We start from the raw sequence: 21,344 nt of genomic DNA on the forward strand, positions 1-21,344 counted from the left end.
GTACAGTTGGTAACACTGATCATGATGGCATTGGATAGAGAGCTACGTGTTCTTCTCACTGCTGCTACAGCAACACACACCTTTTCAAGCCACTCTATAGGCATTTCGACACTGACCTTCAAAATGACCTATCTTTATATTTTACAAACCCAATGCAGGCTGGAATAAGGTTTCGGCGATCAGAGATTGTTTCAGCCGTTTTCCTCCTCGTGTCCTCTGTCTGTTCCAAGAGAATTCTTCCTGTGGGCCAAAGCAAACTGCAAAAGATTTTTATAGAAGTGTACCACGATGTCATACTTCTGTTCAGTCTACATCATATTCATGATTTTAAAAAAAGTGTTTTAGACCAAGACCAGTGATTCCCAACCAAGAAAAAAAGAAAAAAAGAAAAAGAAAAAAAAAACCTATTGGAATTAATATTTTTTTTTTCCAGTTTATTTTTCAAGGAAAGAAAACATTTTGTAATGCGTGCAAGTTTTATATTTATGTGGTCGGTTTTGCATTTATAATACTTTTATTTTTTCTTCCAACTTTTTTTCCTTCAGTAAAAATGGTAATGGGGTACTTTAGCCTTCTTGAGTGGTCTATCAGGCACACAAGATGAAAGTTTGGGAACTGTTCTGGACACACTGCACTTTTATAGTGTGGATCTTCTGCTGGCTGAATGTGTTTACTTGTAGTTGTGGAGTCTACAATTTACATTGATCTGGGGAAAAAAAGGTAAACAGACTGTTCCTGTTTTAGCTTTGGATCAATAATGGAGTGACAGAAACACTAAAATTACATCTTTAGAATATGAGGAACAGCAATCTTAACATGTTATGGTGGATGTTCTAATATCATAAATTGCAATCTGATTGTTTAAGGAAGTTCAAAACGAGACCATAGATTCTGGACAAAACTAGTCATAAAGCAGCTGATATGTTTGCACAAGGTCATGATCGAAACACTGAGAAGTTCAGCACAAGTCTGGTTATTGTGTTCGAGAGGCTTTCACACATCCCAGACTGAAGTCCGTGGATGGAAGACTCCTCCCATGTATAAAGTCATGTTTTTTTTATAAATTCCTTCATGCATTTGCTGTAGGACACCATTATTGCTGCTGCTGCTGCTGCTTCTTAGCTGTTTTGATGGCGTTTTACCCAGAGCTTAGACCACTTTCATCGTCTTTCAGGATGTAAAATGAGCTATTAAAACAAAAAAAGAGCAAATAAGGTAGAACATATATATTATCTTTAGAAGCTATGCATTTTGCATGACTACTGCACTTTTCATCGAAATGCAATAAGAAAAAGAAGAATCCGCTGCTTCCAGTGCCAGGCACATGTTCTTTAGTCTGTTTCTTTAACAGAGCCATACAAGCTTTTATCAAAGAGATTGCGAAATATTCACCCACAGATTATGCTGTTAATGTATATGTATAAATAAAGTGTACTTCTCTTTTTATCATTCTAATTTGTATAAAAAGGCAGGCAAGTGAGACTATTTTGAATAGATGAGTGTTGAATGAGTTCAGCTTTAACCTCATGACCTCTGCCAGGTTTCTAAACCTCCTCTTGTGTCTCTTCTGTTAATCTTTTTTCTTCATGTATCCCTCATTCTTTTACTTCTTCCCTTCTATCATCCTTTAAACCAGTGGAATATAGACATTCAATTCATTTTTACTTTGAAAAGAGTCTTGAATGAAATGCTATTAAATTGCACAGGGATGAACACCTTTCAAAGTCTCTTCATCCTTGACATTTCTTTAAAAAGTGAGCATAAATAATTACACCAGATTGGTAGTTTTCAAATGAATGTTCATGTGATATGAGAAGACAGCGGGCGGTGTAAATGGCTGGTATTCAGCACTAGTTTGTGTGATGTATGTTTGTGTAAATGAGGTCTCTGTCAATGCTTTAACCAGCTGCAGCTAAAATGAATGTTACCTCATTGACATACATTTAACTGGATGTTTGAAGAAAACCACATCCGTGATCAGCATCTGGAGGTCTGTTTGATTCATTTGGAGAAATGTATCAATAAATTCTTGACATTCTCCTTAGGGATCCTTTTTACATGCAATACATTTTTCATTTCACTAATTCACTGTGAAATATTTTCTTTCTCATCTTTTCCAAATGCACATACATACATGCACTCCTGTTTGACCAAATCGGAAATTATGATATTTGGCGCAAACAGGATATACCATTATTTACTTTTCAGTACATTACCATTCAAAAGTTTGGGGTCAGTAAGATTTTGTTTTCAAGGATCCATTAAATTGATCTAAAGTGACAGTAAAGACATTTATATTGTTACAAAAGATTTATCTTTCAAAAATTGTTCTTTTGAACTTTCTATTCATAAAATAAAAAGTGCATCACGAAGCAGCACAATAGTTTTGAACAGTGATAATAATAATAAATGTTTCTTGAGCAGCAAATCATCATATTAGAATGATTTCTGACAGATCATGTGACACTGAAGAGTGAAAATTCAGCTTTGTAATCATCACATTAATAAATAAGATATTTTAAAATGTAAAGTTATTTTTAATGTAATATTTCACATTATTACTGTTTTTGGACCAAATGAATGCAGTCTTTGTGAGAACAAGAGACAAAGAATCTCAAAGACCCTGAACTTTTGATCGATAGAGAAAATGGCATCTGCTGTGGGTAAATTAATGCTTTGATATTATTTCCTTTCTGGGATTCATGCTACCTTCGACTTTAGAGCTACTAACACAAAGGTTGCAGATTCAGTCTTATGTTGAGGTGATCGCAATCATCTTTTATTACCACTGTGCCCATGAGGTTGATTCACGGTAATTGTAGGTCCTGTGAATGTGAAACATCTGCCGAAATAATTCCTGTGATAACGCCCAAGGCAAAAGATCAACTAGCTTCATGAGATCAGACAAAAATATTATAATGCTATCCCTCATTTCAGCTTTGTGGTCAGGTGTGACAAGGTGTTCATTTTGAGTTTTCTTCATTCTTTAGTTCTGGTTTTGATTGTCATCCTCACTGTAAATAACCATGACTGTAGAAACAACACATCCCAAATGACACTTTAATAAAAAGTCTGAAGGAAACGGACTATAATGAATCATTTCAGACAGACGCAGACATAATGTCTTGAGTTAAACGTGTCAAACACAACATCACTACATTTTCCACATGTATACCTGCTTTTAAACACATCTGTAAATTCAATCGCACTCGACTTTTCAGACATCTCTTTTCTGTGGGCTTCAATGTTTTGGGATAAATATAAAGCACAAATAGTTCAGATAAAAATGCAACTAAATTTACAAGACACTAGGAATTATTTTCTCAGCATATTGTCCATTTTTCCATTTAGTGGACATGTGAAGTGCCGTTACAATCTAGGGCATATTAAACAAATGTGGTCATTTGGTTTAGCTCTTTATTTGACATAAAATGGTACAATGAAACCAAAACCCTAACCCTTGTTAGGCCTATTTTGTACACTCACTCTTAAAAAAGCCTGCTAAACAATATCCTTTAGCTCACAGTTCACATTCAGTCTGTCGGTTTATATGGTTACTTGTTTTGTTTATTTCTACACAACATTAACAATATTTAACCTCATACAGTTTAAGCAGAAATGAAGATTAACTGCCTTAGTGCTATGTTAGTTAGAATAGTAATCTGACAACATGAGCCAGCTTTGTGCAATACAGAAAGCAGCTTAAGATAGATAGATAGATAGATAGATAGATAGATAGATAGATAGATAGATAGATAGATAGATAGATAGATAGATAGATAGATAGATAGATAGATAGATAGATAGATAGATAGATAGATAGATAGATAGATAGATAGATAGATAGATAGATAGATAGCAAGCAAGAGCAATGCATATTACAGTAACAGGCTAACATCAAATGACATCAGGTTGCAGACAAGTTTACTGAAGTTTATTTTAGAAAGAGAAGATACTGACCTGACTGACTAAAAGTGCAAATGTAACAATGAAATATTGCTTGATGTTTTGCACTACCGAATATTTTGACCAGAAACAACAACGATGGCTAGGTGTGATGCATTCAGTTTTCAGTTAGTATATATTGAGCATATAGAGGTTATAGCTATTTCAAAAGCCGATTACAGAGCCTTTTGAATGGAGAGATTGAATATATTACAAAACAAAACAACTTCAAGACAATTGTCTGAACTGGCATTCTTCCTTCAATGACAGAGAAAATTATGCCATCTATCAATATCCTGTGGTATTGGCGATATAGTGCAAATGTGGAGGAGTGGATTTGTCAATTTGAGGACGCCTTTTGGTTTCTTCAATGTCATTACAAACATCATCACAAAAAAAGTAAACAAAAACGCTTGTTCAGACAATTCAGTTAAACCATAGGATAAGATAGTGACATCTCCCTCTGAATGCAATTCTTAAATCTCACCCTCAGTGAAGTGCAAAGCATTGTGGGTAGGCAAAAATGTTACCAGCTAAATGCGGACACGCTCAAGATGCATATCTACACGTCGGTTTCCCTCTCAATGCCCACATACTTCAATGCATCCGCTTGACTGTACCTAAGAAACAGGAAAAATAAAATAACGTCACAAAATCATCAATCTCATTAGAATGCATATATGAGTGTAACCCTTTTCACCATAGGCTCGTGATGAGGCAAATACATTATACAGCGACATATAAAGTATTAAACCCTTTTAACCCTAATGCTTGGTAAAATGGTGGAAGAGACATCCCATTGTATGATAAACCTGTCTAGGAACACTATGATTCTCACTCTCTCTCTCTCTCTACTAATCAATGAGTGACTGAAGGAATAATCTTGGTTTTAAAACCTATCGAATATTACCACAGAAAATACTGGTCTACACAGATACATGAGCTTGTGATGATTAAAACAACAAAACACAATAGCTCAGTTTCCTCCTTTGTATTATGCAAAAAAAAAAAAATCACATAACATTTGAACAACAAATATGAAAATAAACAGAAACAATCTGAAAAGACCCGGGTAATAAAGTCAATGGTCTGTGATAACCTGAGTGCACTTTTAGTTTTGTTCTTTTAGCAGGCCTGCATTAGTTCGTTGGCGCGCTTAATGTTGGAGCTCATAGAGTGAAGAAAGCAACAATACCTCCTTACGTGGAGTGAAAGACCCAGATCCTACCACGTCTGTAACTCTCTCTCTTGTCTGACGACTCCGTCTGCAGCGGCACAGCGAGGGTTAAGCAGCTTCGTCCGTCCAGCACCGACAGCCAAACAGTCCCCAGTCAAGGAAAACACCTGCGTCAGCCGGACGAAACTCTTCCCGACGTGGTCTCCTCTCGTCCAGCAGGCGAGCGGTGTGTCTGCGGTCCCTCCCACGATGGTGTCACAGTACCGCAAAGCCACGAGCTAACTTAGCCAGAGAGGCTAACAGGTCTAAAGGCTGAGTTATACTTCTGCGTCGGACCTACGCCGGAGCCTCTACGCTATAAACTACGCGTTGGTTTTCATTTATACTTCTGTGTCGTTGTGCGCGTTGACGTGCAATTACACATGCAGAGGGAGCATGTGAAACCCGGGGAGCGGTTCTAGCAGACCAATCACAGCGGTACACGTAGAATTGACACGTTGTTACATTTTAGGAGAGGTGCACATCAGGGTACGCCAAAGGGTACGCGCACTACACACAGCCTATGACGTAGCTATGGCGTGAGTTCGACGCAGAAGTATAAATTGGGCTTAAGCTCGTTCCACAGTACAAAACCACACATCTCCAGCGGTATTTCACAGTCCCACAGTCACAAACTCCTACACAGAGAGCGCGGTGTCCGATAAACAAATTACAATTCAACTTAAAACGTTACGTGCACAAACTCGTGTTGGTAGCAGACGTGTTAGTAGCAGACTAGCCCTCGTGCTCAGCCCAACTTTTTTTCTTCCCGTTTTCTTCTCTCGCGTGATTACGCATAGTTCAACAGGATACTTTATTAGTCACTAAATCTCTAACATTAACACATTTATTAGTGAGCTTTTCCTATGTAATGAACCATCCTTAAAACATTTTGAAGAAAAACACAACTTAACTGTTAAATTACCAGGGCACATATGAACAGCGCAAGGGTAATTAAATGATAAATCTTATTACATTGTCAACAACTAGGCATTAGCTACCTCAATAACTTTTATACCTTACCATAAATTGCATATGAATTAAGCACTTTATAAAACCCAACTAAATAAAAAAACAAAATAATTGACTGATATTGATCAGGTCATTACACTCTCCCCTCACCCATATAAGACATGCCCTCATGACTTGGTGCTTTTGAAATGTAAACACAACACAACATATTAGTGGGTATAACCTTAAGTGACATACACTTAGGAGATCACAGGGCACCTATTCACTTATAAAGGCAAGAGACATATCTCACAATAGGAGCTACTATGACACTTGGATGTCCTAGTGTGTCATATGTTAATATGGATGGAGCTCTTTTGACTCTCTGAGTTCTCCCGGTCAGAGTCTCAGTCTTTGTACCATCTTGTAACATTTGAGTCTCCTCATTAACAGCTTAATTTCTTGGAGTCTTTTCTCTCGTTTCACCTGTCTCGTGTATCTCTGTTTCTCTTGTCATCTCAGCAAACTCTGGTTGATACCCTCCTTAGTCTTTTTCTGTTTCCTCGCGTAACATCTTGGATGGCTTCTGGCTCAGTCACCTCTGGTCGTTCAGTCACTTCATCCCATACAATATCCAGGTCCAAGCTAAATGGTTCTGACATTTCTTCCACTCCAGTCCTGGTAGCTCGGACAGATAAGTCATCATAGCACATCTCACTTTCCTCATCCTCAGAATCTGTGTACTCTTTTCCATGACAATCATCTGTTTTTTCTTCTCTTTTGTCTTTGTTCTCTGATGTCTCCCGTGAAACCTTGCTTCTCTCTGACACATGGTTGCGAAGTTCACGAAGTCTCTTTCGTCTCTTTCGAAGGACTCTCATACCAGGTACAGGGTCAACATCGGGCGTCGGTTCCAGGCATGCATTTTGTCCAAGAGGCAGGATGTGATTTCGGTGGAGAATTTTGATAGGTCCACTTCCATCTTCTGGTTTCAACCAAAACACCTATTCACTTTATAAAACCCAATTTTATGTCTCCCGTGAAACCTTGCTTCTCTCTGACACATGGTTGCGAAGTTCACGAAGTCTCTTTCGTCTCTTTCGAAGGACTCTCATACCAGGTACAGGGTCAACATCGGGCGTCGGTTCCAGGCATGCATTTTGTCCAAGAGGCAGGATGTGATTTCGGTGGAGAATTTTGATAGGTCCACTTCCATCTTCTGGTTTCAACCAAAACACTGATAAGTTTGGCATCTGACTGTCCACCACATAAGGATTTGAAGCCCAGTGGTCTGCTAACTTATGCTTTTCCTGCAACCCTAAATTCCTTATCAAGACTCTGTCTCCAGGCAACAGCTGTGAGAACCGAATCTTCTGGTCATACCTCCGTTTATTGCCTTCATTCTGCTTGGCAGCAATGGACTCTGCAAGTTCATATGCAGCTTTCAACTTCTTCCTCATCTCAGTTACATACTTGAGGTAAGTTTCCTGCCGTGTGCCATCACTGGACGTCCCAAAACACAAATCCACTGGGAGCCTCGCCTCACGCCCGAACATAAGGTAATAGGGCGAAAACCCAGTGGCCTCATTTGAAGTACACTTGTAGGCATGGACAAGGTGTCCAATGTGCTGACTCCATTTTCTCTTACTGCATGGCTCAGAGTCCCGAGCATTTTTAAAAAGGTCCTATTAAACCTCTCAGGCTGGGGGTCTCCTTGAGGATGGTAGGGCGTAGTCCTTGATTTCTCAATCCCAAGTGTGCCAAGCAGGGATGGAAATTAACTTTTTTGTCCATCGGCCACTGTGGCTGGTGGATTTCAAAATCTACCAGCCACTCAATGTTTTTACCAGCCACTTTCTTGTTTTTAACCGACAATGTGTAACTGCATGTGAAAATTAATACTACAAGAATACTTAAGCAGTTTATTTAATCTCAAGTCTCAATGAAATACTGACATTTTCTCTTTCTCTCACCCTCGGCCTCATCCACCTAATCTGTCATTTATTTTTGTTTTGATGATAAATTGAGCCAGCCTCCAAAAGTAATTAACCTGTCCTGTGATTTTTTTTTTCTCTCACACTACACTCTCCACTCCAGACACGGATTTATGAGCTATAGTATGTTGCCTTTACATTAAAATAATATTTAATATAATCTAGATATGAAATGGAATAAATAACATTCAATACAAAATGAATATGTCTCATATATTGAAATCAAGTTTTATGTGATAAAATATTTGCTTTGTTGTGCATTAGAACCACATCAGGCATTTAGTACAAAAATAATTTATTGAAGCATCCAGATACTTCACCACGTGACAGCAGCTAGGCTCCTGATTGGTTAACGCGGCGCGAATTGACGCCAAAGTTCAGATTTTTCAACTCGGGCGGCAGACGCGAATTCGCGTCGTGAATGCACAAAAGCACTCAATAAAATCATGCGCGCGGAACGCGTCAGACGCTCGAACTTGCCGCGCGAATGAGGCGTATTCGCATCTACCACGGCGCGCTCTACACCTCATTCGCGCCGCAGGAATTTTTTACGCGCGTAACGCGTCTTTGCATTGACAATGAAATCACTCGCGCCAGACGCTCTATTCTCGTCTGGTGTGAACGCACCATGATGTTTTCTCTGCAGACCTCTACGCCTGCGATGTAACGCCACATTTTTGTTTGAAGGTGTGCCTCCTCTAAAAGTGTCCGCCGTCCGGGTGAAACAGTATGCTATTTTTATTTACCCGCCACGGTGGCCGGTAGGTGAAGCGAGTTTACCTGCCACAACACAAAATCACCCGCATTTGGCTGGTGGCGGGTGCTAATTTCCATCCCTGGTGCCAAGTACCTCATGTACAAACCGACTCTCAAAATCTCTCCCTTGATTGCTGTGCATCCTCTTTGGCAATCCGTAATGGACAAAGTACTTCTCTATCAACACCTTCGCCATCGTGGAGGCTTTTTGATCTCTCGTTGGAAAAGCTTGGGCGTAGCGTGTGTAGTGATCAGTGATAACCAGGACATTTTCTGTATTGCTTGAATCGGGTTCAATAGACAAAAAGTCCATACAAACAAGGTCCAGTGGTCCATCACTTTGCAAATGAGACAGTGGAGCAGCTTTCTTGGGTAGCGTCTTTCTCTTTATGCAACGGGTACAGGACTTGCAGTATTCTTCCACATCTGACTTCATCCGTGGCCAGTAGAATCTATCTTTAATTAGGTCGTATATTTTGTCAAGACCTAAATGACCACAGTCATCATGCAGAGATGTCATTACCATCTTCCTATACTTCTCTGGCAAGACTAGCTGAAAGCGAGGGGGTTTGTCAGGAGGACTTGTGACTCTATACATGACTCCTTTTCGTATCTTTAACCGATCCCACTCTCTCAACAACAGAGGGCAGGTAGGAGGCTTTGTCTTGTCAACTCGTGTCAAATCTCCTTTGTTGAGAGCTGACCATATCACACCAATACCAGGACATTCTTGCTGAGCATTTGACAGCTCAGTAGAACTCAAAATGGGCATCGCCTTTACACTCAAGGTAGACATTTTACAGTAGGCTTGCGGGACAGCATGTGAAGAGGGTCCCAATTGGTCAATTTCCCTACCAGGACATGGATTTCTACACTTCAGCCGTCTGGCACATGGCTCTCACACCGGCGGCAGATATGTATTTTCACTTCGGTACTTGAGTGAGTGTAGGGTGTGGCCGACGAGAAAGAGCATCTGCATCAATGTTTTGAACCCCTGATCTGTACTTGAGGCTGAAGTCATATGTAGACAATGCAGCAAGACAGCGGTGACCTGTGGCATCCAACTTGGCCAAAGTCAACACATAAGTCAACAGGTTGTTGTCACTTCAAACTTCGTCCCATACAGGTGGTCATGCAGTTTGTCCACAACCGCCCACATCAAAGCCAAAAACTCTTAATTTATGAGCAGGGTAATGTTGCTCAGATGGGGTAAGGCTTCTACTGATAAAAGCAACGGGTTTTAACCCTTCACCTTGATCCTGGTATAACACGCCACCTAGCCCTTCTTGGCTGGCGTCAACATGTAACACATAGAGAAGCTGTGGGTTTGCAAAAGCTAAAACCGGTGCTTGAGTAAGCCTCTGCTTCAACTCTACAAAGGCTGCTTCACACTTGTCATCCCACCTACAACCAAAAGGCTCTGATTGGTTCAGGTAGAGGTTACCCTGTTTTCCCTTGGATTTGGGCAACTGGTGGGTAGCCGGACAACAGTTGGTTCAATGGATAGGCAACTTTGGAGTAATCTTTCACAAAGCATCTATAGTACCCACAGAAGCCAAGAAATGACCGCAAAGCAGTCAGTGTTTGGTCTGAGCCATGTGGTTACTGCTTCAGTCTTCTCTGGATCGGTAGACACTCCGTCTTGAGATATAATGTGCCCCACGTAAATCACTGATGGTTGACAAAACTGGCATTTATCCAGCGACAGCTTGAGACCCTCATCCTTCAAGCGGTCCAGCACCTTTAACAACCTTGCCTCATGCTCTTTCAAGTGTTGCTCCAAACACGATGAGATCATCCAGATAGACCAAGACTTCAAGCAAGTTCATATCTCCAACAGTTTGTTCCATGATCCGCTGAAAGGTTGCTGGAGCCCCTGACACTCCTTGTGGCATCCTTTCAAATTGATAGAAACCCACTGGGCAGATGAAGGCTGTCTTCTCTTTATCTGAATCACTCATAGCCACTTGATAATATCCACTCCGGAGGTCTAGCACACTAAACCACTTGCTTCCGTTGAGACAGGCCAGTGCGTCTTCGATCCTTGGTACTGTGTACTGATCTGGAACAGTGCGTCGATTTAGGGTCCTGAAGTCCACACACATCCTTATTTTACCAGTCTTCTTTCTCACCACCACTATAGGTGAGGCATAAGGACTTCTTGATTTGGTGATGATCCCAGCATCTTTAAGCTGTGACAGATGTTGTCTCAATGCCTCTAGATCAGCAGGCGCCAGTCGGCGAGACCTCTCTCGAAAAGGTTTGTCCTCAGAGGTTTTGATAGCGTGATATGCATTTTTACAGCAGCCAACATCAAACTCATGGGTAGAGAAAACCTCATGTCGTTCCATCATTTTGCCCAGCAATCTTTCCTTCCACTCCTGAGGGACTTGTGAATCTCCGAAGTTAAAGGAGGACGGGGTCAATTTTCCTGCTGACTCAGTGTTAGACTTTTGGCTTACAGAAGACGATGACACCACATCTACTGGAAACAGGTGAGCAACCGGCATTCCTCTGGTCAATGTAATTTCTTTTTTCGATACATTCCTGACCAGCACAGTGATTTTCTTAGACATTACAACGGTGGGTGACTGCAACTCTGGTCTGACCAAAAGCTGGAAACCTTGGATCATCGCCGGGTTCGTCAGGTGAGTCCACCAGAATGGCTTGAGCACTTGGAATCCCTTGAAAATTTGGCACACCTGTCACTCGAGCTACCCCTCCAGGGTGCACAGTAACAGGTTTACTTTGTGTGAACCACACAGTTCCTCTCTTGTGGTTGTCATCATCATCATCAAGTAGGCATTCTGACAACTGTTCAAAAGCCCTTTTGAAAGCGGGATGAATGTGCATGCTGCTGATGAAATTCTCTCCTACTCTCTCTTTACAGCTCTTCAGTAGTCGTCTCACAGTCGGTGTGTTTGTGCCAACAAGTATAAAAGCTCCACCTCTCACAACTGGGTCAGGACACACCAACACAAGGGCATCAATAGTCTCAGTCACTCCAACGTCAGCTTCCAAAAACTCCAGCTTAAGTGACAAATAGCCATCATATGGGTAATCAGCAGGACTGAGGCCCCATATCTGCAAGGCACTGATAGGTGTAAATGGCAGGTGTGTCAAGTATCTGTCGTAGAAGGATCTGTACAGCAAAGTCACTTGAGAACCAGTATCGAGTATGGGTTTAGCATAAATGCCTTCAATCTGCACTGGTACAGCAGAGCTTGGCCCCACTAAGCCCTCAGGTATAGTGTCTTCCACTTTCTCGTCTGGTTTAATGCACTTGGTGGAACGTGTTTTCACCACAGGGAAGCCAGGCCGTTCCTTAACTGGTTCCCGCGGTAGTTTCCCGACTTCTTTGTCAGTTTGATGAGGCGCTTGTTGACCCTATTGAGATTTTCTTCACCATCACATACCCTTTTGAAATGTCCATCCTCCCCACATCTATAGCAAAATATCCAAGACCTATCTTCCTCAGTGCCAGCTCTTTGCAGGATGTCATTCCTCCTGTGTTTAGCCTTGGCAGGGATTTCAAATTGTGGACCTTGGGTGTCTGACGGGGATGTTACTGTAGCAGGTTTAAGGCTGCTTACTGCTTTCATAACAGTAATGTCTCTTCTGAGTTGTTCCACTTCAGGATCAACTTTAGTTTCAGGAGTGGGCCTGGGGACAGGAGTAACAGTCTTGACATCACTGGGCTTTTGACATCATTCCTACTTTGAAGCATGTTCTCTTCCTCTCTGACCTCTTTCAATAAGTCACTGAAGGTAGGTGGTTCACGCAGCTTGTGTGTCATGCGAATGCGAAGGGCAATCATGTCTTGTGGCAAGGCACCTCTCACAATCTGCTCGATGCGAAGTTGATTCAATTCTGACAGCTGCACCCCTCCTTTCCTGAACACACAGTGTAGCAGTTTATCTAGCCTCATCAAATAGGTAGACAGCCTCTCACCTTCACATTGAAGAGTGTGTCGGAATCTAATAAGAAGATCAGATAGACTTTCAGTTGTTCCAAAAGCTGTCTCCAAAGCTTGCATGTAGTCATATGAAGTAGCAGAAGGGTTCTGTGCTCTTAGAAAATGTCAGCAGCTGGACCTTTAAGACTTTCCACTATCCTCTGTTTTTTCACATTGTCACTGCATTGCCATTCCTCCAATAAATGCATTGTCTGCTCTGCCCAAGCGTCATACTCTTCTTCCCCACTGGGGGTGGGTCTCACACCAGAAAACATGCAGAGCTTCCTGTAACTTTAAATATAAGCAGGTGCCGTGTTACATTTGTCCATCAGGGAACTTATGGCATTGATCAGGGCAGTGTTCATGTCAAGCGGCGAAGGGTTAAGCAAGCCTTTAACATCAGTAATAGTCTTTCCTTCATGCCTCAAAAAGGACAACTGCTTGGCTTCAAAATCTTCGCCTTCCGCAAGAGCAGGGAGCACATGAAAAGGCCAAGGACCAGCCTCTCAAGGGAGCCCAACACAGTCAGGTATAGTCTGCTAAGTAAGATCAGTGGATGACCGAATCAACACAAACTGGGTTTTGGAAGCTACATCTAGACAGCGATCAACTATTTTAGCAGTTCCAAAAGCTTTAACAAGAGTCAAAGCTTGAAGCAGAACATCATCTGTGACATTGGCACTCAAATATTCAGTATGAGACTGCAATGGCAGGTTTAAAGTCCCCATGAATTCAAAATTGACCATACTTACTTTGTTTGCCTAAATTGATCGTTTTGTGGTGAACAATTCATCCATGCAAGTCAATCCACACAAAAAAAATTTTTGGCTTCGTAATCTTTAATCAAAATCTGAAATTTCCCCTCCCCTCTGCATTGGAGGACCTTCCCTGATGAGGTAGGTTTGACGGTTTGGGTGTCTGCTTAACATCCGTAATCACGCCCCTCCAACTGACAGTAGACAGGCTGAATGAAAACACCTACTTTTCTAGATCCAATCAGGTGCTAGTTGGAAAAAAGCCACGCCCACTATTTTACCTCATTTAGTATTCCGTTTCTCCCGGAAATACGTCACAACACTGGAGAAAAGTCGTTTGCAACTTCCGGTTCACGGGGACTTTAAATCTGCACACAACACTGAGGGATATTACAACTCTACAACAATCCCGGACGAGCCTCCAAAAATGTAACCCTTTTCACCATAGGCTCGTGATGAGGCAAATACATTATACAGCGACATATAAAGTATTAAACCCTTTTAACCCTAATGCTTGGTAAAATGGTGAAAGAGACATCCCATTGTATGATAAACCTGTCTAGGAACACTATGATTCTCACTCTCTCTCTCTCTCTACTAATCAATGAGTGACTGAAGGAATAATCTTGATTTTAAAACCGAATATTACCACAGAAAATACTGGTCTACACAGATACATGAGCATGTGATGAAACAAACAACAAAACACAATACCTCAGTTTCCTCCTTTGTATTATGCAACAAAAAAAAAAATCACATAACATTTGAACAACAAATATGAAAATAAACAGAAACAATCTGAAAAGACCCGGGTAATAAAGTCAATGGTCTGTGATAACCTGAGTGCACTTTTAGTTTTGTTCTTTTAGCAGGCCTGCATTAGTTCGTTGGCGCGCTTAATGTTGGAGCTCATAGAGTGAAGAAAGCAACAATACCTCCTTACGTGGAGTGAAAGACCCAGATCCTACCACGTCTGTAACTCTCTCTCTTGTCTGACGACTCCGTCTGCAGCGGCACAGCGAGGGTTAAGCAGCTTCGTCCGTCCAGCACCGACAGCCAAACAGTCCCCAGTCAAGGAAAACACCTGCGTCAGCCGGACGAAACTCTTCCCGACGTGGTCTCCTCTCGTCCAGCAGGCGAGCGGTGTGTCTGCGGTCCCTCCCACGATGGTGTCACAGTACCGCAAAGCCACGAGCTAACTTAGCCAGAGAGGCTAACAGGTCTAAAGGCTGAGTTATACTTCTGCGTCGGACCTACGCCGGAGCCTCTACGCTATAAACTACGCGTTGGTTTTCATTTATACTTCTGTGTCGTTGTGCGCGTTGACGTGCAATTACACATGCAGAGGGAGCATGTGAAACCCGGGGAGCGGTTCTAGCAGACCAATCACAGCGCTTGCGGTACACGTAGAATTGACACGTTGTTACATTTTAGGAGAGGTGCACATCAGGGTACGCCAAAGGGTACGCGCACTACACACAGCCTATGACGTAGCTATGGCGTGAGTTCGACGCAGAAGTATAAATTGGGCTTAAGCTCGTTCCACAGTACAAAACCACACATCTCCAGCGGTATTTCACAGTCCCACAGTCACAAACTCCTACACAGAGAGCGCGGTGTCCGATAAACAAATTACAATTCAACTTAAAACGTTACGTGCACAAACTCGTGTTAGTAGCAGACGTGTTAGTAGCAGACTAGCCCTCGTGCTCAGCCCAACTTTTTTTCTTCCCGTTTTCTTCTCTCGCGTGATTACGCATAGTTCAACAGGATACTTTATTAGTCACTAAATCTCTAACATTAACACATTTATTAGTGAGCTTTTCCTATGTAATGAACCATCCTTAAAACATTTTGAAGAAAACACAACTTAACTGTTAAATTACCAGGGCACATATGAACAGCGCAAGGGTAATTAAATGATAAATCTTATTACATTGTCAACAACTAGGCATTAGCTACCTCAATAACTTTTATACCTTACCATAAATTGCATATGAATTAAGCACTTTATCAAACCCAACAAAATAAAATAACCCACATATTTCAGAAATAAGACAAAATAATTGACTGATATTGATCAGGTCATTACACTCTCCCCCTTTGTTAAACACATGAGTGTTTAACAAAACCTACCTGTAATCAAAAAAGAGCTCTTCTCCTTGTTGTATGGAGTGCTTGGCAAAGATTCCGATGCGGTGATCACCGTTAACCATGACAACTGCAATAATAACCAGTGTCAGACGTGCTTAATAGCTTCAACTCAATGTTGTCTTTGCACATTAATAATTATGATTAAATAAAGTACCTTTTGCGTAACAGTTGGGGTTGACAGAGTGGTTGGCGAATCGTATTTTATTCCCCTTTCGAGTGGCATCCACTACAAAGTCTGGAATAAAATGAAAACACTTGTGAAAACCAATTTATAATATAATATAATTTAATATAATATAATATAATATAATATAATATAATATAATATAATATAATATAATATAATATAATATAATGCAATATATAATATAATATAACATAATGAATCTAGCCAGTACCATTGTTCAAGTTGAACAGAAAGCTGGACATGTACTTGTCATAGATTCTGCCCCTCCGGTCTGCTTCATCCTGGGAAATAAGCTACACACACACACACACACACACACACACACACACACACACACACACACACACACACACAGACACACGCGCACACACACATATAAACACAATGCATTAATCAGATCACTAAGAATGTAACAGAAGAATCACAGAATCTAATGCTTATTTCCACACACCTCTCCACAGTACTCAGAGATTAACTCGTTCTTCTGGACTGGCTCTTTGATAAATGTACCCCACCCTGCAACATCAGATGGGGCCAGGAGCAGGTGCTGGCAAACAGGTTAAACAACATTCACATGACTAAAGCATCTTCTTTTTCAGTTATTTCCCTTTGATTATCAGCATGTACCATACTGGATGAAAACTACATAGATAGATATATGGCAGTGGTGGAGGAAGTACACAAATCAAGTACTTCGAGTAATAAAAGTATAGATACCCTATTAAAATATGACTCCAGTAAAAGTAAAAAGTACTGATTGATGCACCACATATATATTTTCTAGCCAGCACTAATCAGAAGTCAGCACTAATAAGAAAGATTAGTGCATACATTTGTTACTGTCCACCACAGACAGATAGACAGACACACGTGTTGATTATTCACAGTGTCACTGAAAAGTAGTTCATTCATACCTTCTTGAGTCCTCTCTGGATGCTGCAGTTCTTGCAGGAGACCTGTTTGCTTTCCCAATGATCTGCGGCCCCACAGGTCATGCAGAGGTCAGGGTCACACTCCCGCACAGCCAGGTAACACGGACACTGCTTGGTGTTACATTGAGTCTTGCAGCGACAGCCAGGAAACCGATTCTGACCTAGAACCAAAACACAGAGCAAAACTAGGACAGAGTGACCTGTGAATGTTTGAGATGTAACTAAAATAAAATAAATAAATGTTCAAAATGACTTAATTTGAGCAAAGGTCAAAATGGTATGGTGACTTTTTAAAGAAAGTGTTTAATTTCTTCACTGCAATGCATCACTAGTGGTCTGATGTTGTTTTGTTGTCGCCCCCTAGTGGTGTGCAGATATTAAGGAACTCATGTATATACTTCATGTATTTGCATGTGTGTGCATATACATTTGTGTTGAACTCACACTCTCGATTGCACTGGCAGAATTTCTCACAAAAGTTTTGTGTCACCACACATGGACAGGAGCTATCACACGGGTGCTCAGGGTGGTCACATGGCTGATAATTGTACACTTGATTGGATGAGTTGTCTGCACAACAAACAGGGAGATAAAGAAGAGAAATAACCAAGGTTCCCAAGCAATTTGAACAAAACATTCCATTATGTTTCCAGTCATTTGTGACTGCTGCATAAAGATTTAAAAAATAAAAACAAAACAAACATTTCGAACATTAACAGAGAAAAATAAATTTGATTTAAATTTAATTAAATTGTTGTTCCTTGTTATTTCACAATACCTAATGCATTAATTAACTGTGAATTGCGTTAAGAATTATGCATTTTAAATGCTTAAAATATATTAAATGTTATATAAAGTACTGAAACATTTAGAATATTATGTTGTGTTATGTAAGCTTGCAATGTAATGCACATAGACAAATTATTGCAATTATAAAATTAATGGTCTGTTTTGTTTGACTACTAATTGCCAGCCATAATGTCATAATCGCCCCAACTATAGAAGTCTCCATGACTTTTCCTTCTGTTTGTCCATTCCTGAACCTGCCAAGCCACTGAAACCACGTCTCAGTCTGGTGTTTCAGTTGAGAGTCTTACCTTTCTTCAGCTGTATCTTTGCCCATAATCTATCAAAAAAAACACAGAAACACTGTTGAACTCTAGTGTTCGTATTTTGTATCTTCGTATGTTCGTATCTTACTAACTACAGCATGAATCTATTAGGCAGGTGAAGGTGGAGGGTGTGTGAACATCTTGCCTGTGCTTTCGTTTTTTCTTCTGAGGTGAGATCCCACCATCCTCCAGTGGAACACGGTGAATCAGCATCTCTTTCACTGCAAACTCGTAGACCTGACACAAACAGAGACATAAGCACAGACAGAAAAATTGGAACACATGTACATTCCCACACACACACTGCATCACTTAATGGGCATTAGTCAGTACTTTGAAACCCAACTGAGACGTAACCGCTCATTATCATGTTGATCTTTGCCATATGAGCCCGCGTACACACACACACACACACACACTCAAAACGAGGCTCTTCTAGAAAAAGATTTGGACCATTCCCTAAAAAAAAGAAAAACACACGATTTGAGGTAATCACATTTCCAGTTAGACAAACCACGTCTTTCTGGGAAAAACTCACAGGCACACAGTCCTACATTTAAACAGTCTTTGCTTTTGAGTAAATTCTGTAGAACTTTCTGCACTTTCAATATAATTGCATTCACTTTAAATCTGCAGTAATGTACTCCTTTACAAAGGTACATTATCAAACAAGCCAAAGTTACATATTTGACCACCTGTTCTTTGTCATTTTTGAACATACCTCTCTACACGTCTTGGTGCCAATCAGTCGTGCAATAGAGCAGAAGTTGTTGTAATATGTGCCGTGCAGGACTCTAAACAGAGACTCCTCTGCTCCGCCCCACTGAGGAGGCGGCTTGGACTCCTCAGCTTCTTCCTCTCCTGGTCTCAGTTTGGTGGGACTGGGACACTGAGAATTACTCTCTGACACACAAACATTCACACAGGTAAATGTGAGGTTTTTATCCAAAACATCATGTCGGTCTACCAGTGTGTTGGATGAATCTTTACTGAAGTGAATCAGAACTGAATAGAAAAGTTAGGTGTCTCTTTTTTAAGATACTAATACTTTTATTCAGCAAGGATGCTTTAGATTATGCATTAGATTATGTAAAATTAAATATGCAATACTAACTGATACCGATAAAATTTTAAAAAAAAAATCTTAATATCAGCTGATAACCAGAACGGTCATTTTGCTCATTTTATCTAGCCTGACTTCGTCATACTCATATTCTAGTCAGAATGTGAGTCTGATACTGCTTCACAGGGCTTTGATTATGAGGCGTGTCTTAACCGAACCAGGAACAAAAAAAACTCTGCACTCAATTGGATAGACCTACAACCAATGAGAGCAACGCAGTAAGTCAACTACTTTGCATAGCACAGTTGTCAACTACAGAACTCAAATGCACGCACGCTGGAAGAAGTAAAATAACGAGTGTTGCTTCTTTTACTTGGCCCTCTATGAGTGCGACCAAAGGAGAAACCACAACGACCACAGGGCTTTCATTGCGTCCCATCTTCTTAGTTACCCTCGGAGCCAGCTGATAAATTAAACTTTTGCCGAATCCCGTAGGAAGGACGGCAAACACATCTTTCCGATCGACAAATGCCTTGATTGCAGTTCTATGTTCGTCTTTTAAAATGAATGCGCTGTCGATTTCTTTTACAACGGACGCGATAGCGGAATCTCTACATCTCAGTTCTCCAGCGGCAGTCATCTGTGAGGGAAACCAGTTCAACCCAAGCGCTCTTTGATAACGTGAGGATTACGTCCCTGCAGATCATCTGTCCATCATCGTATAAAGCCCGCCCTGGCAATTTGATTGGCCCGACGATTTCTGAACCGCTCATAATTACTCCTCAATGGAGCGAGTCCAGACCGAACTTCCCGATCAAAAAATGTTGTGGGCGGGGTTCGGGCTGGCATCCAGGCTACATTTTATCATCCAACAGGCAAAAATTAAACAACTATGGAAGCTTGTTTCCGCCACAGAATAAAACATTTTAAAAGATAATTGCGACTTTTTATCTCACAATTGCGAGTTTACGTCTTGATTCAGAATTGCATGATATAAAGTCGCAATTGTGTCTTATAAAGTCAGAATTATGAGATATTATCTCTCAATTCTGAAAAAAAAAGTTGTGACAAAAAGTTGCAATAACCTTTTTTCTTTTTTTATTCTGTGGGGGAAACAAGCTTCCATTTACAACACACCTCAATGGGACAAGAGTTATTTTCTTATTATGGCAATCTATTTTTAGCAATGTAAAGTTTGCCTGTGTGTTTTTTTTGGTCTTTATTAACCCTTTATCCACTGTGACTGTACATTAAAGGCAGGGTAGAGAAACTAGCAGAAAACTGCTGGATTTTGAAAGTATCCAACAGAGAAACTCCCTCCCTTCTGGGCTCCTTCCAAAGCCACACCCCCAAAACACATGAACGCGTGATGCCGACTGCTCAGCTGGAGGACGCGTTTACCAGCGCCAAGCGGAGAGGAGCGCAGTGCATGGAGTGACATCACCTTTTTTGCCTGTGCTGACTGTATATGCAGGTACAGGTGGTACTGGGAATTTTGACTGCTCTTTTTCTGCCATAATTGCGAGACTTTCTAGCTTCCGGCCAGTACGTGCCTCTCCTCTTTCGAAATGAGCGAGTCAACCGGGTCCGCGCATGTGGGCAGCTCCTGTAGCAGCAGGGGTGGTAGCCATGGTAGCGAGGGAGAGTGACAGTCGCCCAGCCAATCATTGCATTCGTTCCGAATGGAAAGAGTAGCTGTGTTTATTGCAGCCCTGAGAGGACTCGATTTTTATTTTTATACTCTCCTTTTCAGAGTACTTACATTTTAGATATGTATTGGTAAATAAAGACAGTTTAAACAAATTTGGGAAAAAGTGTTTTAGAAACAAACTGCCTACCCTGCCTTTAAGGTGTGGATATGCACATTTTGTTTTGTATGTTTGTGTTTATGTACATTGGTGTGTGTACCTGAGGAACTGGTGGTATCGTGGTCGCTGTCTCCTCCTTTTTCCTCCTCACCGGAGCCTGTGGGGCCACATGAACTTGAGGGGCGGGGCTGTCGGCGTCGACGCCGGGGCCTTTGAGACCTCAGTATGTTTAGATCAGCAAACTCTTTTGCCCCTTTCTGTGTCCAAAGAAGGGTGAAAGATAAAGTTTATTAATAAATAAATAGGTTCTAATTCAATTATAAATTGACAGTAAAGTTGTGAAATCGTTAGAAAACTGTACCTGCAGTAGGAAGCAGTCCAGTCCACAGGGCTCTGTCTCCATTCGGATCTCTTTATTCTTCCTCTTATATACATTAGGAGATGCATGGAAAGCTGAGCACAAACAACATGAAGTGGTCAGCACTAAATACAATGGTAAACAAGGGCCAAAACCCC

The 21,344-nt window shown here is 41.1% G+C and overlaps 1 protein-coding gene across 1 annotated transcript in view; it reads right to left on the bottom strand.

Annotated features, from left to right (window-relative positions):
* Positions 1-4,419: 4,419 nt before the first annotated feature.
* ezh1 (enhancer of zeste 1 polycomb repressive complex 2 subunit) overlaps positions 4,420-21,344 on the bottom strand; it is a 49,976-nt gene continuing 33,051 nt past the window's right edge. The window contains exons 9-20 of the mRNA XM_056240961.1: positions 21,190-21,281; positions 20,929-21,085; positions 18,679-18,860; positions 18,103-18,194; positions 17,943-17,971; positions 17,290-17,415; positions 16,828-17,006; positions 16,365-16,460; positions 16,125-16,206; positions 15,881-15,961; positions 15,709-15,793; positions 4,420-4,565 (exon numbers count right to left, since the gene is read on the bottom strand). Coding sequence (XP_056096936.1) covers positions 4,508-4,565; positions 15,709-15,793; positions 15,881-15,961; positions 16,125-16,206; positions 16,365-16,460; positions 16,828-17,006; positions 17,290-17,415; positions 17,943-17,971; positions 18,103-18,194; positions 18,679-18,860; positions 20,929-21,085; positions 21,190-21,281 — 1,259 coding nt within the window. The 3' untranslated portion in view covers positions 4,420-4,507. The remainder of the gene's footprint in view (positions 4,566-15,708; positions 15,794-15,880; positions 15,962-16,124; positions 16,207-16,364; positions 16,461-16,827; positions 17,007-17,289; positions 17,416-17,942; positions 17,972-18,102; positions 18,195-18,678; positions 18,861-20,928; positions 21,086-21,189; positions 21,282-21,344) is intronic.

The sequence above is a fragment of the Rhinichthys klamathensis genome, unplaced genomic scaffold (genome assembly GCF_029890125.1).
Source record: "Rhinichthys klamathensis goyatoka isolate OS25496 unplaced genomic scaffold, OSU_Roscu_1.1 h1tg000626l_1, whole genome shotgun sequence".
Taxonomy (NCBI): domain Eukaryota; kingdom Metazoa; phylum Chordata; class Actinopteri; order Cypriniformes; family Leuciscidae; genus Rhinichthys; species Rhinichthys klamathensis.